The 18,056-nt window shown below is 45.1% G+C and overlaps 1 protein-coding gene across 2 annotated transcripts in view; it reads right to left on the bottom strand.

Annotated features, from left to right (window-relative positions):
• Positions 1 to 18,056, bottom strand: part of LOC135548606 (P2X purinoceptor 5-like) — a 32,956-nt gene that overhangs the window by 6,538 nt on the left and 8,362 nt on the right. For both annotated transcript variants that reach the window (XM_064978374.1, XM_064978373.1), the window contains exons 2-7: positions 15,771 to 15,921; positions 14,774 to 14,845; positions 10,151 to 10,226; positions 9,739 to 9,823; positions 9,297 to 9,377; positions 8,379 to 8,520 (exon numbers count right to left, since the gene is read on the bottom strand). In XM_064978374.1, coding sequence (XP_064834446.1) covers positions 8,379 to 8,520; positions 9,297 to 9,377; positions 9,739 to 9,823; positions 10,151 to 10,226; positions 14,774 to 14,845; positions 15,771 to 15,921 — 607 coding nt within the window. The remainder of the gene's footprint in view (positions 1 to 8,378; positions 8,521 to 9,296; positions 9,378 to 9,738; positions 9,824 to 10,150; positions 10,227 to 14,773; positions 14,846 to 15,770; positions 15,922 to 18,056) is intronic.

Here is an 18,056-nt window from a genome sequence, read left to right as displayed (position 1 = left end):
AATGGAATGGTTCAAAAATAAACATATCCAGGTGTTAGAATGGCCAAGTCAAAGTCCAAACCTGAATCCAATCGAGAATCTGTGGAAAGAACTGAAAACTGCTGTTCACAAATGCTCTCCATCCAACCTCACTGAGCTCGAGCTGTTTTGCAAGGAGGAATGGGAAAAAATTTCAGTCTCTCGATGTGCAAAACTGATAGAGACATACCCCAAGCGACTTACAGCTGTAATCGCAGCAAAAGGTGGCGCTACAAAGTATTAACTTAAGGGGGCTGAATAATTTTGCACGCCCAATTTTTCAGTTTTTGATTTGTTAAAAAAGTTTGAAATATCCAATAAATGTCGTTCCACTTCATGATTGTGTCCCACTTGTTGTTGATTCTTCACAAAATAATACAGTTTTATATCTTTATGTTTGAAGCCTGAAATGTGGCAAAAGGTTGCAGAGTTCAAGGGGGCCAAATACTTTCGCAAGGCACTGTGTATATACCTACACATACATACACACATACACACATACATACATACATACATACATACCCACACAAAAAAATCATATATATATTTAAAAAATATGTATATACATCCATATGCACATATACACATACAAACATTCATACCCCAGAATAACAATCTACACTGATTTAAAATATACACATACATAATACTAAAATGCTAAGAGAGAATAGCAATAAAGTACAAATAGTAATTATATGTACACACATCTACACAGCCATAAGCACTACAGAGGGCTGGTGGGACTCTAGTCGGGAGAGCGGCCTACGGCTAGACAAAGGCAGAACGGCACAAAACATCAACTAACCCCTAACCCTAACCAGGTGTCTGCGTCTGCCCCTTCCCAACCATCACCCCCATTCCCCTGCAAGCAATAAATAAATGGTATGGTAGTAAGAATAATGTAAGGATTGTAAAATAAATAACGAAACAAAACAAAAATGGGGGAATGTAAGTATATCCATCTGAAGGTGTCAGTGATCAAACCTGGAAGTAAAAATATGCATCGCTCTGAGCACAGCCGGGATGAAAGTGAATTTAACGTTAAATGAGAGCTCTGACCGCCATCCATTGGTCGGCTCAGCGTCTTACATGTTCGGTAGCCCTTGTTGAGCCCGTTTAATACGGTTTCACCCATTATGGTATAGTATGGATTCGAGTCCATGAGCAGACCCTAACACACAATGACAAGGCACTCTAACCTGTACGGGGGATTGGTGTATATCCCCGGATAAACTTCTCTGCGTCCAAAACCGAGGAGAGCCAAATCTTCTCACCGGAAGGCGGGGTAATTCTTAGTCTTGCAGGGAAGAGCAAGGCTGGGGGAAGATGGAGTTTGTAGAGTTTGGTCATGACATCTCTGTAGTAGGCGCGATGCTTTGGGCGCATAATCCTCATGGACACGGAATGGGTGCCCTTTATGTGACAGGTTGCCCCTCATTCGAGCTTCACACAGGATAAGATCGATGGTCTTGAAACTGTGACAACAGATGATTACTGGGCGAGGACGTTGGCCCAGTCCAGGCACTGGGACAAGGGAGCAATGTGCACGGTCCAGCTGGGGATCCAAATCCAAAACATCCGATCCCATTGCATCCTTCAATAGCTTGGCGAAGAAGTCGGTGGGGCGAGAACCCGCCAATACCACCTCTGCCAGACCAGCAACGCGAAGGTTATTACGTCTGGATCGGCCCTCCAGGTCCACCACTTTCACAGAAAGCCTCTGCACACTATCCTGCAATGACATGCATAGCTTCTCTAACTCGTCGATCCTACCAGCGTTGAATTCAGAAGCTTTCTCAAGGTCCACAATACTCTGGCCATACGAAGCGACCGTTCGAATGATGCTCTCGATTTTGGTGTCCAGTTCAGCAATAGTGGCCTTAAGATCCTCAGCTATAGTAACACGTAGCTCCCCCAAAGCCCGGGTAAGTTCTGTAAGTGTCACGTTGTTGCAGGTGCCTCCCGCCATGTCTGTCTCGTTGTTTAGTGGGGAGTAGGCCTCCGCTGTGGATTTATTGTCCTTTGGTCGCTTATTACTCGCCATTTTCATATAAAAAGTTCCAATCTTGTATTAGTAAGAAACGTTTGTTGTAAAAAGTGCCATAAAGTAGGTTAAATTAGATTATTTCGCAAGAAAGTTGCAGGAGCCTCTCACGCACAGCTGTTCACTCCAACATGCTAGCTCCGCCCCCCAATATGTACTTTCTTAACCTTGACTATGAACTGTGGTCGCATTTACATCAACACCTCATTAAACATTAACAACTAGGAACATAATTATACTGTACTTTAAAATGTTAAAACCTCAAGCACAAACTGGAAACTCTAACAATAACACAGTAGCAAACACATTGCTGATCATCTTTGCCATAATTATATCCTCCTGATTCCTGCTTAAAAGCAAAAATGAAAGCAGGAAGTACCAAGGACTTGCTCAATACGGAAGTGGTCAGATGACGCGAATGCTACGCTACAGGACTGTTTTGCGAGCATAGACTGGAATATGTTCCGGGATTCATCCAATGGTTTTGAGGAGAATACCACCTCAGTCATTGGCTTCATCAATAAGTGCATCGACGACGTCGTCCCCACAGTGACCGTACGTACATATCCCAACCAGAAGCTATGGATTACAGGCAACATCCGCATCGAGTTAAAGGCTAGTGCTGCTGCTTTCAAGGAGCGGGACACTAATCCGGACGTTTATAAGAAATCCCGCTATGCCCTCAGACGAACCATCAAACATGCAAAGCATCAATACAGGAGTAGATTGAATCCTACTACACTGGCTCTGGCACTCGTCGGATGTGGTAGGGGTTGAAAACTATTACGGACTACAAAGGGAAACCCAGACGCAAGCTGCCCAGTGACACGAGCCTACCAGATGAGCTAAATGCCTTTTATGCTCGCTTGGAGGCAAGCAACACTGAAGCATGCACAAGAGCACCTGCTGTTCTGGATGTGTGATAACGCTCTTGGTAGCCGATTTGAGCAAGACCTTTAAACAGGTCAACATTCACAAACCCGCAGGGCCAGATGGATTACCAGGACGTGTATTCAAAGCATGCACGGACCAACTGGCAAGTGTCTTCAATTATATTTTCAACCTCTCCCTTACTGAGTCTACATGTTTCAAGCAGACCGCCATAGTCCCTGTGCCCAAGGAAGTGAAGGTAACCTGCCTAAATGATTAGTGCCTACTTCGGTAGCCGTGAAGTGCTTTGAAAGGCTAGTCATGGCTCACATGCAGATGTGGTTTGTCGTCCTCTCGTTTACTTTTTGTATTTTTCGTCTTTTTTTGTATATATCAATTATATCAATATATCAATTTATTTTTCAATCTCTTTTCCATTTTTAAGTTAAATATACCTTCCGGTAACCCGCCACACTCAATGTGACACGGATCCGCTATTTTTTTAAGACCTTATAGCCAGAACCTCCTTCAGAAGCTAGCCATCAGAAGCTAACCAGCAAATTAGCTACTAGCTATTTAGTCATTGTTAGCCACTGCTAGCGGCCATTACCTTCTGCACTGGCACCAACTGTTTTTTTAGCCTGGATAATACCTGCCAGCCTCGGACTGTTTTTCTCCACTACAATGCCAGATTCCTGCCGTAAACCCTGAACCATTACTCCTGATCATCACAGCTAGCTAGCTGCCACCGAGTGACACAGCCCCGAAGCTAGCCCTGAGACAGGCCCACCTCCCGGCCTACTCTGTGATCACCTGGCTACTCAGCCGTTGCCTCCCGGACTCTACCCCCAACACGGCTAGAATCCACTACTCCACCATATACTTGCCGTAAGCGCTGGATCTTTGAATCGGATCATCGCTGCAAGCTAGCTGCTACCGAGTGGCTATAGTGGCTAACACTCCTGCCCCGAAGCTCACACCAGTTAGCCGCGAGCCAGGCGCATCTCCCGGCTAGCAAACGAAATTACTACAACTACAATACCTCTTTCGCCACCTGGCCCGGATCCTTTGTCGACACGGCATCCCGCCGTTATCTGTCAGCCCTAGCCCTGAACTCAGCCCCTGTGTGTAGTTAACTTACCCTCTCAGCCCATTCATCACCATTTCACCTGTTGTTGTTGTCTTAGCTGATAAGCTGTTGTTGTCTTACCAGTTGATGTCTTAGCTCGCTCCCCCAATCAACACCTGTGATTGCTTTTAAATCTCTCAAATGTCAATATGCCTTGAATACTGTTGTTTAGGATAGTTATCATTGTTTTACTTTACTGTGGAGCCCCTAGTCCCACTCTACATGCCTCAGATACCTCCTTTGTCCCACCTCCCACACATGCGGTGACCTCACCCATTATAACCAGCATGTCCAGAGATGCAACCTCTCTTATCATCACTCAGTGCCTGAGCGTACCTCCCCTGTACCCACACCCCACCATACCTCTGTCAGCACATTATGCCCTGAATCTATTCTACCATGCCCAGAAATCTGCTCCTTTAATTCTCTGTCACCAACGCACTTGACGGCCAGTTTTGATAGCCTTTAGCCGTACCCTCTTCCTACTCCTCCTCTGTTTCTCAGGTGATGTGGAGGTTAACCCAGGCCCTGCGTGCCCCCAGGCACTCTCATTTGTTGACTTCTGTAACCGAAAAGGCCTTGGTTTCATGCATGTTAACATCAGAAGCCTCCTCCCTAAGTTTGCTTTACTCACTGCTTTAGCACACTCCGCCAACTCTCATGTCCTTGCCGTGTCTGGATACTGGCTTAGGAAGGCCACCAAACATTCTGACATTTCCATCCCCAACTACAACATTTTCCGTCAAGATGGAACTGCCAAAGGGGGAGGAGTTGCAATCTACTGCAGAGATAGCTTGCAAAGTTCTGTCATACTCTCTAGGTCTATGCCGAAACAGTTCGAACTTCTAATTTTAAAAATGAATCTCTCCAGAATTAAGTCCCTCACTATTGCCGCCTGTTATAGACCCCTCAGCTCCCAGCTGTGCCCTGGACACCATATATGAATTGATTGCCCCTCATCTATTTTCAGAGTTTGTTCTGTTAGGTGACCTAAACTGGGATATGCTTAACACCCCGGCAGTCCTACAATCTACACTAGATGCCCTCAATCTCACACAAATTATCAAGGAACCCACCAAGTACAACCCTAAATCCATAAAACATAGGCACCCTCATAGATATCATCCTGACCAACTTGCCCTCCAAATACACCTCTGCTGTTTTCAACCAGGATCTCAGCAATCACTGAATCATTGCCTGCATCCACTATGGGTCCGTGGTCAAATGACCACCCCACATCACTGTCAAACGCTCCCTAAAACACTTCTGCGAGCAGGCCTTTCTAATCGACCTGGCCCAGGTATCCTGGAAGGATATTGACCTCATCCAGTCAGTCGAGGATGCGTCGTTCTTTAAAAGTAATTTCCTCACAATCTTAAATAAGTATGCCCCTTTAAAAAAATGTAGAACTAAGAACACATATAGCCCTTGGTTCACTCCAGACCTGACTGCCCTTGACCAGCACAAAAACATCATGTGGCGGACTGCAATAGCAGCGAATAGTCCCCGCGATATGCAACTGTTCAAAGAAGTCAGGAAAACAAAGGCTAGCTTTTTCAAACAGAAATGTGCATCCTGTAGCTCTAACTCCCAAACGTTCTGGCACACTGTAAAGTCCATGGAGAACAAGAGCACCTCCTCCCAGCTGCCCACTGCACTGAGGCTAGGTAACATGATCATCACCGATAAATCCATGATAATCAAAGATTTCAATAAGCTTTTCTATACGGCTGGCCATGCTTTCCTCCTGGCTACCCCAACCCCGGCTAACAGCGCCACACCCCCCGCAGCTACTTACCCGAGCCTCCCCAGCTTTTCCTTCACCCAAATCCAGAATGCAGATGTTCTGAAAGAGCTGCAAAACCTGGACCCGTACAAATCAGCAGGGCTAGACAATCTGGACCCTCTCTTTCTAAAATGGTCCGCTGCCATTGTTGCAACCCCTATTACCAGTCTGTTCAACCTCTATTTCGTATCATCCGAGATCCCTAAAGATTGGAAAGCTGCCGCGGTCATTCCCCTCTTCAAAGGGGGTCACACTCTAGACTCAAATTGTTATAGACCTATATCCATCCTGCCCTGCCTTTCTAAAGTCTTCGAAAGCCACGTTAATAAACAGATCACTGACCATTTCGAATCCCACAGTACTTTCTCCGCTGTGCAATCTGGTTTCCGAGTTGGTCACGGGTGCACCTCAGGCACGTTCAAGGTACTAAACGATATCATAACCGCCATCGATAAAAGACAGTACTGTGCAGCCTTCTTCATCAACCTGGCCAAGGCTTTCGACTCTGTCAATAACCGGATTCTTATCGGCAGACTCAATAGCCTTGGTTTGTCAAATGACTACCTCGCCTGGTTCCCCAACTACTTTGCAGACAGAGTTCAGTGTGTCAAATCGGAGGGCCTGTTGTCCGGACCTCTGGCAGCCTCTATGGGGTGCCACAGGGTTCAATTCTCGGGCCAACTCTCTTCTCTGTATATATCCATGATGTCGCTCTTGCGGCAGGTAATTCCCTGATCCACCTCTACGCAGACGACACCATTCTGTAAACTTCTGGCCTTTCTTTGAACACTGTCTTAGCTAACCTCCAAACGAGCTTCAATGCTATACAACACTTACCCTAGTAAAACTGACTCTCCTACCGATCCTCGACTTCGGCGATATCATCTACAAAATAGCTTTCAATACTCTACTTAGCAAACTGGATGCAGTCTATCACAGTGCCATCCATTTTGTTACCAAAGCCCCTTATATAAATCTTCTTATGGCTAGAGGTTCCGCTAGGGGAAATATGTAACTTTCATACATTCACAAGTGCAATACACCAAATGAAAGACAAACTTCTTGTTAATCTACCAATCGTGTCCAATTATTAAAATAAACATCAACAGCATCCTCCCGGATACCCTAGACCCACTACAATTCGCATACCGCTCCAACAAATCCATAGATGACACAATCTCAATTGCACTCCACACTTCCCTTTCCCGTCTGGACAGAAGGAACACCTATGTGAGAATGCTGTTCATTGACTACAGCTCAGCATTCAACAGCATAGTGCCCACGAAGCTCATCACTAAGCTAAGGACCCTAAGCCTAAACACCTCCCTCTGCAACTGAATCCTGGACTTCTTGACGGGCCGCCCGCAGGTGGTAAGGGTAGGCAACAACACGTATGCCATGCTGATCCTCAACACTGGGGCTCCTGAGGGGTTTGTACTTAGTCCACTCTTGTACTCCCTGTTCACCCACGACTGCGTGGCCTAACACGACTCAAACACTATCATTAAGTTTTCTGACGACACAACAGCGGTAGGCCTGATCACCGACAACGATGAGACAGCCTATAGGGAGGTGGTCAGAGAACTGTCAGTGTGGTGCCAGGACAACAACCTCTCCCTCAATGGGAGCAAAACAAAGGAGCTGATCGTGGACCACAGGAAAAGGCGGGCCGAACAGGCCCCCACAATAATATCAAAGGGGCTGTAGTGGAGCGGGTCGAGAGTTTCAAGTTCCTTGGTGTCCACATCACCAACAAACTATCATGGTCCAAACACACCAAGAGAGTCGTGAACAGGGCACAACAAAACCTTTTCCTCTTCAGGAGACTGAAAAGATTTTGCATGGGTCCCCAGATCCTCAAAAAGTTCTACAGCTGCACCATTGAGAGCATCCTGACCGGTTGCATCACCGCCTGGTATGGCAACTGCTCGGCATCTGTGGTTAGAGCGTTGGACTAGGAACCGGAAGGTTGCAAGTTCAAACCCCTGAGCCGACAAGGTACAAATCTGTCGTTCTGCCCCTGAACAGGCAGTTAACCCACTGTTCCTAGGCCGTTATTGAAAATAAGAATTTGTTCTTAACTGACTTGCCTGGTTAAATAAAGGTAAAATTAAATGAATTTCAATTTCATGCCTAATGACCACAGCCTACATGGCAAAAGTCTAATTAAAGGTCATCAAAATAATGGTCATTACCTAACTGCCTGAAAGCAAGCAACATTATGAAATGGACTGAAGGAAGAGAGACCTACATCCCTCCCACACTGCTTGGATAGCATGACGAAGGCCTGAAAAACATAATTCGGACGCACTGTTACTAGAAACCCAACCCTGATTACTGACTGTTTAATGCATTGTATTGAGTGTCTTTCCTGGGTAGCAACGTACTGTATGCTGATAAACCTTTGTTTTTATACAACATTGCTGCCCCTCTATGCCAGCTCTGCCAGGGAAAAAGGTCACCTAACCTCAATGTGACTTCTTGGTTAAATAAAGTGTACATTTCAAAACAAAAAGATTGTAAATCTGTACCACTACAGCCATGTCCTGAAAGTCGTGTCCAGTCCTGCTGACCAGGTCTCCCAGACGAAAGATGGGGCAGTAGGGTTGGAGGACGTTGTCATAGGAACATCTCTTTAGATAGGAGTCATTACCGGTGTCCAGAACATTTGACCTGAGGGGAAAGAAGACAGAACAGGACATGTAGCATTTCGCTATGTGCTTAGTAGTTCAGTATCATACTTTTCCTTGTCTAAATCCCAAAAAGGTCATAGGCCTAAAACATAATAAACTGAGCAGTGAAGTTATCTTATCAGCTTCAAATAACAAGCTTTCTCTTTGACCCTAAATTAGATAAGGAATAGCACAGAGCTACATATCATATCAAGTAACTTTATAGATCAATTACTTCATAGTTTAGACATTTTACATTCAATACACACAACGTAATCAAAAGATCTACAACTGAAATGATCAATTGGCAGAGGTCTGACGTCTCTGTAATTTCCAGGTTAGGCTTGGAAAGACAATACCAATGTTCTAGCTGATTAAACCTTCTACAACAGCCTTCTTGGCATGAGAGCCCAGTGAGCCAATCAGATCTTTTCTAACACCTGTCCAGGGCTGGGCCTGCTCTGCTGTCAAGGACGTCTCAGATGACCTCACCCCACACACACACACACACACACACACACACACACACACACACACACACACACACACACACACACACAAACACACGACTTTGGGGGTATATAAATAGAAGGGACTGTGCACCCTCATAGCTATTCAAAGCAGTGCTAGGACATGTATCCCCCACTGCCCAACTCACACATACTTACTGATCTATGTCACTGACACTGACTGTGTCTGTAGAGACAGACAGTCTCTAGGGACTAGTTTGAGGTCTGTATGAACAAGCACCACTTAGCACCACTCATAACCACTTACTTGGAGAATTCAAACTTTGGAAACCTGACAAAGTTCTTGATGTAAATGGTGAAGTTTTCTGCCTTGCTTAATAAAGCCTCCCTGGAAATGAAGTGGAAACGTGTTAATCCAGAGTGACTGCTACCTAATGGTAGATAATCAGGACAAGGTACTTCATGCTGAAGTACATAGGATCTTAATCTTTTGTTGCTGAGAATTTCTAAAGTTTGTCATTTCTACATTGAAATTTCAGACTTGATTTGCCATAACAAAATAATGTATCAACCACTACAAAAATGTCCATTAGTTATAATCCACATAATAATCCACATGTCCTGTTGCTGCAGGATTATATTCCTGCTGTAGCAAATTGGCTCAAATTAAGATCCTCAATCTTTAGTGGAGTGTCAATACAAAAGTGAGTATTTCATTATTTTCACAGCAAAAGAGGATGAATTCTCACGAGGGTTTCCGGACCGTCTCGACGGGACACCAGCCATGTATCTCACAGGTCCCTGTAGAGTTTAAACACAATCCAGTCTTTACCCCTGCAGGGAAAAGCAAAGATCCCTGTCAACATCCTGGAAAGACATAATATTCAAGGTGGAAATTAAGGGGAATGGTAACACGTATGAGATCCCAGAGTTGAATAATTTTAACATGCAAAATAGATTTTTTTAAATGTCAATATCAAGGAATTTTTTAAGAGAGACGTGTCCAATTCCAACCCTGGTGATTCTTATACACTTCCTAAAAATTAGTGGTAATGTGCATTTAAGAGAAATGTGACCATAACCAGTGTTAATCTGTAAATAAATGTTATCTTGGAAATTGAAATGAGATAGACTGCCCCAGTTGACCATATTAGTCCTTACCATTGCCAGCTATTACCACTTCACCCTCGGCACAATCCTCATTGTTTACACATTGGCCATCTGGCACCTTAGGGCTCTGGAGAAAAAAGGACACGTTGCTGTAGTTGAAAATGCAAACCTGTATTCAAAGCTGTGTATTGAAGAGCCTAGAGACGACGGCAACATACAATAGCATGGTGAACACAATAGGGAGTATCATTTGAATGCTAAAGCTATTTAGGTATACACAATGTTATTGGACCAGTGAACAGTGCCACATCGCCCCCTTCATACTATGAACGTTTCATAATTTTAAATATAATTAATATATTTTTCATAACTTTTCTGAAAATCATCATAACGGCACCGAAAGTCTACTAAAATATAAAATAACCAAGGTCAAGATGTCACGAATATTACCGAAGGTGACTCCCCTTCTTGTTCGGGTGGCGCTCGGCGGTCGTCGTCGCCGGTCTACTAGCTATCACCGATCCGTTGTTCTGTATTCCTTTGGTTTTGTCTGATTGGTATCACCTGTTTCTTGTTTGGTTGTTAGGGTGGGGTTATATATAGTTTGTTCAGCCCGCTTCTGTTTCGTGCGGGCTTGTTCGTCTGTTCTGTGTTTGAGTGTATTTTTGTTTTGTATTTTGGGTTTCGCGCTGTCCATTATTATTTCTGATCATTTGTTTTCCTACTTTTGTTCATGTAATTTTTCCTGGACATTAAAGCGTGTTTTTTCCCACATCTTTTGCTCTCTGTGCCTGACTCCACACCTCCTCACTCATTTGTCGTAATAGAAGCCCGCACCAAAATATGGAGTCAGCAGGAGCAGCGACCACTCCTCTTCCCACTATGGAGGAGAGAGTCCTTCATCACACGTCCATCCTCCATCGCCTAGGATCAGCGATGGATCAAATGATGGAGAGGATGCATCGTTGGGAGTGGAATGGTCTCCCTACTACCCCACCATCCCTCCCACCAGCAACTCTACCATCTCCCCCATCTGGATCCGGTTCCAGCGCTCTGCGCATTACGCCTCCGAGGGAGTACGATGGAGCAGCGGGTGCCAGGGATTCCTGCTTCAACTAGACCTCTACCTGGCCACCGTTCGGCCGGCTCCCTCGGACGAGGAGAGAGTGTGGGTCCTCATCACATGCCTTACGGGTAGAGCCCTGGAGTGGGCTAATGCGGTCTGGAACGGGCCCGACTCAGCGAAGGACAATTACCCGGAGTTCACCCGCCGTTTCAGGGCAGTGTTCAATCACCCTCCAGAAGGTCGAGCGGCGGGTGAGAGATTGTTCCATCTCAGACAGGGGACGAGGAGCGCGCAGGACTTCGCGCTGGAGTTCCGGACCTTGGCCGCTGGAGCAGGGTGGAACGACAGGGCCCTGATAGACCATTACAGGTGTAGCCTGAGAGAGGACGTCCGCAGGGAGCTGGCCTGTCGGGACACTACACTTAGCCTGGATGGACTGATAGACCTGTCGATCCGGTTGGACCATCTGCTAGCTGCTCGCGGACGTTCTGAAAGGGTCCTGTCAGTTCTACCTCCTGACCCTCCTGCTCCTATCCCGATGGAGCTAGGAGGGACCGCGTCTAGGGAGATCGGAAGAGGAAGCTCCTCCTGTACCAGTTGTGGCCGGAGAGGGCACACGTCTGGTCGGTGCTGGAGGAATTAATCTGGGAATCGAGAAGGCAGGCAGAACACTCCTCGGTCACCCCAGGTGAGTAAGCACCACACTCTCCCAGAGTTTCCTGTTGGTCACATGTTCTTATTAATTTGTTTCCTTAATTATTCTCCTTCTCTCCAGCATAAGGCACTGGTAGATTCAGGCGCAGCTGGAAACTTTATAGATCGCGGACTCGCTCAGAGGTTGAGGATTCCGTTAGTAAAAGTAGACCCCCCTTTTCCCATGCACTCTTTAGATAGTTGACCATTAGGGTCAGGGCTGGTGAGGAAAGCCACAATTTCGTTGGAGATGATTACGCAGGGGAATCACAAGGAGCGAATTAGTTTGTTCCTTATCGATTCACCTGCGTTTCCAGTGGTGCTGGGGATTCCCTGGCTAGCTATTCATAATCCTACGATTTCGTGGAAACAGGGAACTCTCCAGGGGTGGTCTGATGAGTGTTCAGGCAGGTGTGTAGGGGTTTCCATCGGTGCGACAACGGTGGAGAGTCCAGACCAGGTTTCCACCGTGCGCATTCCAGCTGAGTATGACGATTTGGCTATCGCTTTCAGTAAAAAGAAGGCGACCCAATTACCACCCCACAGGCAGGGGGATTGCGTGATAAACCTCCAGGGTAACGCTGCACTCCCCAGGAGTCATGTGTATCCTTTGTCCCAGGAGGAGACGGTGGCTATGGAAACTTATATCACCGAGGCTCTGGGACAGGGGTACATTCGGCCCTCCATGTCACCTGTCTCTTCGAGTTTCTTTTTTGTGAAGAAAAAAGATGGTGGTTTGCGTCCGTGTATTGATTATAGAGGTCTAAATTCCATCACGGTGGGTTTTAGTTACCCACTACCTCTCATTGCTACGCAGTGGAATCATTTCACGGAGCGCAGTTCTTCACTAAACTGGATCTCAGGAGTGCTTATAATCTGGTGCGTATTCGGGATGGAGATGAGTGGAAAACTGCATTTAGCACTACTTCTGGCCATTATGAGTACCTCGTCATGCCATACGGTTTAAAGAATGCTCAAGCTATATTTCAATCCTTTGTGGATGAGATTCTCAGAGACCTGCACGGACAGGGTGTAGTGGTGTATATTGACGATATTTTGATCTACTCCGCTACACGCACTGAGCATGTATCTCTGGTGCGCAAGGTTCTTAGACGACTGCTGGAGCATGACCTGTATGTGAAGGCGGAGAAATGTGAGTTTTACAAACGATCAGTTTCCTTCCTGGGTTATCGCATTTCCAGCTCTGGGTTGGTAATGGATGGTGACCGCGTAAAGGCTGTGCGTAATTGGCCGACTCCGACCACAGTAAAGGAGGTGCAGCGGTTCTTGGGGTTTGCCAATTACTACCGGAGGTTTATCCGGGGTTTTGGTCAGGTAGCTGCCCCTATTACCTCACTGCTGAAGGGGGGGGGGCGGTGCGTTTACAGTGGTCAGCAGAGGCGGACGGAGCTTTTCGTAAGTTGAAGGCGATGTTCACTGAGGCGTTGGCACATCCGGACCCTTCTTTGGCGTTTATAGTAGAGGTGGACGCATCTGAGGCTGGGGTTGGAGCGGTGCTCTCACAGCGTTCGGGTGCGCCACCGAAGCTCCGCCCCTGTGCCTTTTTTTCGAAGAAACTTGGGCCAGCGGAGCGGAATTATGATGTGGGGGATAGGGAGTTGTTGGCTATGGTTAAGGCTCTGAAGGTGTGGAGACACTGGCTTGAGGGGGCTAAGCACCCTTTCCTTATCTGGACTGACCACCGTAACCTGGAGTATATCCGATCAGCTAGGAGACTGAATCCTCGTCAGGCAAGGTGGGCCATGTATTTCACCAGATTTCGTTTTACTATCTCGTATAGACCAGGTTCCCTCAACACTAAGGCCGACGCGCTGTCAAGACTCTATGACACTGAGGACAGGTCCATCGATCCTACTCCCATCATTCCGGCAGCTAAGCTGGTGGCACCAGTAGTATGGGATGTGGACGCGGACATCGAGCGGGCGCTAAGGGAGGAACCTGCGCCTCCACAGTGTCCGGAGGGTCGTAGGTACGTGCCTCTTGCTGTTCGTGATCAATTGATTCGATGGGCTCATTGTCTACCCTCGTCGGGTCACCCAGGTATTTTTAGGACAGTGCGAGGTCTTCAGAGGAAGTACTGGTGGCCCACTTTGAGGAGGGATGTGCGATTCTATGTCTCCTCCTGTTCGGTGTGCGCCCAGAGTAAGGCTCCTAGACACCTGCCACGAGGTAAATTACAACCTCTTCCCGTTCCACAACGGCCGTGGACCCATCTATCGGTCGATTTTCTTACTGACCTTCCCCCCTCTCAGGGTAACACAACGATCCTGGTCGTTGTGGATCGGTTCTCTAAGTCCTGCCGTCTTATCCCATTGCCCGGTCTCCCTACGGCCCTACAGACAGCGGAAGCTCTTTTCACCCATGTCTTCCGGCACTACGGGGTGACCGAGGATATAGTTTCTGATCGGGGCCCCCAGTTTATCTCCCGTGTATGGAGGGCATTTATGGAACGTCTGGGGGTATCGGTCAGCCTGACCTCAGGGTATCACCCGGAGAGTAATGGGCAGGTGGAGAGGGTGAACCAGGAGGTGGGTAGGTTTCTGACTCCACACCTCCTCACTCATTTGTCGTAACACAAGGTCAAGCCATCTCTCTCTGGGGAAAAAACTGTTGGGCCTACTAAGGCATCATAATTACCTGCTATAAGCAGTTTGGATTCTGACATCCGCCCCAAATTACCAGTCGATTTTCTGTTTACTTTGCCATATATGGTGAGAATACTTGCATCATCAATGCAGAGTTTAATTTCCTTGTTTGATTGGGTCATTAAAGTATTCCTATCTCAGCTGCACAGTCATCCAATCTCTATCTCAGAATTGGGGGATCTTTCAAAATAAAGTCAATTAACAAGATTTTTGTCTCGATTACGGTAATACAATATTGCTTTCACTCACCTCAGCACAGAACCCAAGCCTCTGATTTGGGGTCTCGAGGTAGTTTGTAACAATGAAGAAGACTTGTTCACCCTGAAAATCAAAAACAAGCTAAAATGTTGGACACTATACTTTCCTCGGTCAGGTTAGTTAGGGGACTGTGTATTAATTGTACAAAATCAAAGCCCTAAATACATATTAATTTATCAAAGCTTTTAATGCCGCAAGCTTAAATGTAAATAGCACAGCTTCTCACTCCATATTAATATAGCCTTACAAAATGAAGGAGATCTGACTGGGCTCACCATGTCGACAAGAGCAGACCTTTCTATTTAATCGGTTTATCACTGAGTCGCCAAAGGTTAAGAGAATTATAGCAATTAGACTTGGGGAACAACCCTCTCTCTTTTATTTAACAGGACAGATGAAATGGTTTGTCCCTTGAGGAGAAAAAAAGACTCAGTAGTTTATAGTTAAAAATGTACAGTATATAGCGAAATGTGTGATTGTCCTATTGCTCTATAGCCTGCAAAGTATAATGTCCAATGACCCCAATCATTGCCTTTGCCATGACAAAATGCACATTATTTAAAGACATCAGACGTGTTCTTGATAATAATTGAAGAGCACTCTAAATACATGTCAACGTATCATATTCTAAAATTGTATGTTCAAAATAGCTGACAAACATGCTTATGTGTCATGTCCTCCAGTGTTTGTAACAGTGTACTATTCTCATGGCATGGTCAGATATACTGTCTCTATTGATGTGATATAAATCTGCATGTGGTGTCATGTTATTTAAAAAACTATTTCGGTGTGATTGAAAACTGATGAAAGTGAGTTGCCCCCATAAAAATGTGACTCATTGTACTTGAAATATACAATCAATGACTTGCTGTATCACTGATGAGCTTCAACTCAAATAGACTTGAATGAATCATCTAGCAGTAAAGCTGTGTACTGCGCCAGCTTTATCTGTGTACATAAAATCTCCCCAAAAGTTCACGGATCTCACCGTTGGAGGTATGACATAATCCTCAGCCCCCCATAGGTAAAGTCCAGATTCTGTGCTGTTAGTCATGACCACTCCTTTCAGCTTGGTGATGACAGAGCTCTGGACGGTCTCTTCCCTCGATTGGTACCCCTTCTTATACACTAAGACCCACCTGAGAATTGAAATGCACCGGTTATTGATTGATTGATTGATTGATTGATTGATTGATTGATTGATTGGTTGATTTCTTACATTTAGTCTTAGCCTCAACTTTAAAAAATATATATTTTTAAGCCGTTCTAACTCGGTCACATTTGAAAATGTTGAGCCGTTGTCAGTCGCATATAAAAATTACATTGATGGTAATTTGAACAAACTTTGAACAAATTACAGTTTGGGCCTAGTGCCCTGGATATATTAAAGCTTTCATTCATGTGCTGAGTCATAAGACATAGAAATGTCAAGTGCACTCTATAACACTGTCTATATTGTATGATAAAAAAATATATATAAATATATTATTTTATACTAATACAATTGTTCAGAGAAAGGGAATTTGTTTAACAAATAATATAAAAGAAGTCTCAAAAAGATAGTATCCCCTGTTTTAAATACTCCAACAGGGCCCTTGCGAGGATAACAACACGGAGCCTTTTTCTAAAATGTTTTATGAGATTAGAAAACACATTGGGAGGGGTTTTAGACCATTCCTCCATAAAGAATATTTCCAGATCCTTGAAATCCTTCATCTGCACTTAAGCCTTATGGACTGTCCTCTTCAATTCAAAAACAATGGGGTTCAAGTCCAGACCCAGTTAGTCCATAACATTCTGAAACCATATGTTTCTTAGAGCATGGCCAGATCGGGGTTGTCCCAGGGTTATAATACAAGCTTTCCACAATTTCATTACTTTAGCATAAGATTTTCTGTAGGTTTTCTCATGGTTCTATTTAAAGTCATGTTCTCAGAACATTCAGAGAATGTTAAGAAACAACGTTCTTCTGTGGGAATTTCAGTACTACAGAAAAACGTTTCCTACGGGTTTCCTCATGGTTCTATTTAAAGTAATTTTCTCCAAATATTCAGAGAACGTTAAGAAACAATGTGGGGATTTCAGCACTGAGGCATACCTGCTGGGAACACACTCATTCAATCAATGTTGCATCCACGTAATTTCAATGAAATTACATTGTACCAATGTGAAATAGACAATGAATTGACATCTGTGCCCAGTAGGTGATGTTTTCCGCAGGTTTCCTCATGGTTCTATTTAAAGTCAAGTTCTCAGAACATTATGAAAATGTTCCATAAAAACCACAATAAAACATTAGTAACGTTCAAAGAACATCCTAAGAATGTTATTTAAAAACATAAACATTCTGTTCTAGCCTAGTGGCTAGAGCATTGGGCCAGTAACCGGAAGGATGCTGGACTGAATCCCTGAGCTGACAAGGTAAAAATCTGTCATTCTGCCCCTGGGCAAGGCAGTTAACCCAGTGTTCCCCAGGCGCCGAAGATGTGGATGTTGATTAAGGCAGCCCCCCGCACCTCTCTGATTCAGAGGGGTTGGGTTAAATGTGGAAAACACTTTTCAGTTGAATACATTCAGTTGGACAACTGACTAGGTATCCCCCTTTCTCAACGTTATAAGAATATTTTAAAGAGAAATACACAACGCAGAGACAAAGTACGAGAGGTCAAGAGGATGAGAAGTCAATAGAATTAATGGAAATAGTGTTTTTTCTGCAATAGGGAATTCTTTTTAATGGGTCAGAGACATAGGAGGAATTTGTCTACACAGTGAGCCTGAAATAGGATACTTGTTATTTGGCCATTGGCCCAGTCACACTGCACGGCCATTGGCCCAGTCGCACTGACTTCTAATTGGTCAACCACAGGCTAGGTCTGGGTTATAAAACTAGATCCTGTCCCTTTGTTCTGTGGAGATAATCACAGGAAAGAACCACAGGAGAGAATGGCTAGAAAGAAGCTTTTTCAGGCCACTTTTCTCTCTGTAATTGATTATGGTGACTTGTTGTAAATGTATGCAGCCTCCTCCGTCTTCCAGAGACTGGACTCTGTTTATCATGCATCCTTGTGCTTTATTACAAATGCCACCATTGCACATTGTACCAAATGGTAGGTTGGACCATTTTATATTTATATGGGCAGAAAGATACATTTGTATGTGTTCATCTACAAAGCCACCAGCAGTTACCATACCCGGTCTGCTATGTGGTTGCTACTTAAAGTCCCCAGGACATTCACAGTATTAGACAAGACTGCCTTCTTGTGCACCAAACGCA

Source organism: Oncorhynchus masou, chromosome 11, assembly GCF_036934945.1.
Source record: "Oncorhynchus masou masou isolate Uvic2021 chromosome 11, UVic_Omas_1.1, whole genome shotgun sequence".
In the NCBI taxonomy this organism is placed as follows: domain Eukaryota; kingdom Metazoa; phylum Chordata; class Actinopteri; order Salmoniformes; family Salmonidae; genus Oncorhynchus; species Oncorhynchus masou.
Note: the sequence above shows the minus strand (reverse complement) of the source record. Positions and strands in the feature narration are given on the sequence as shown.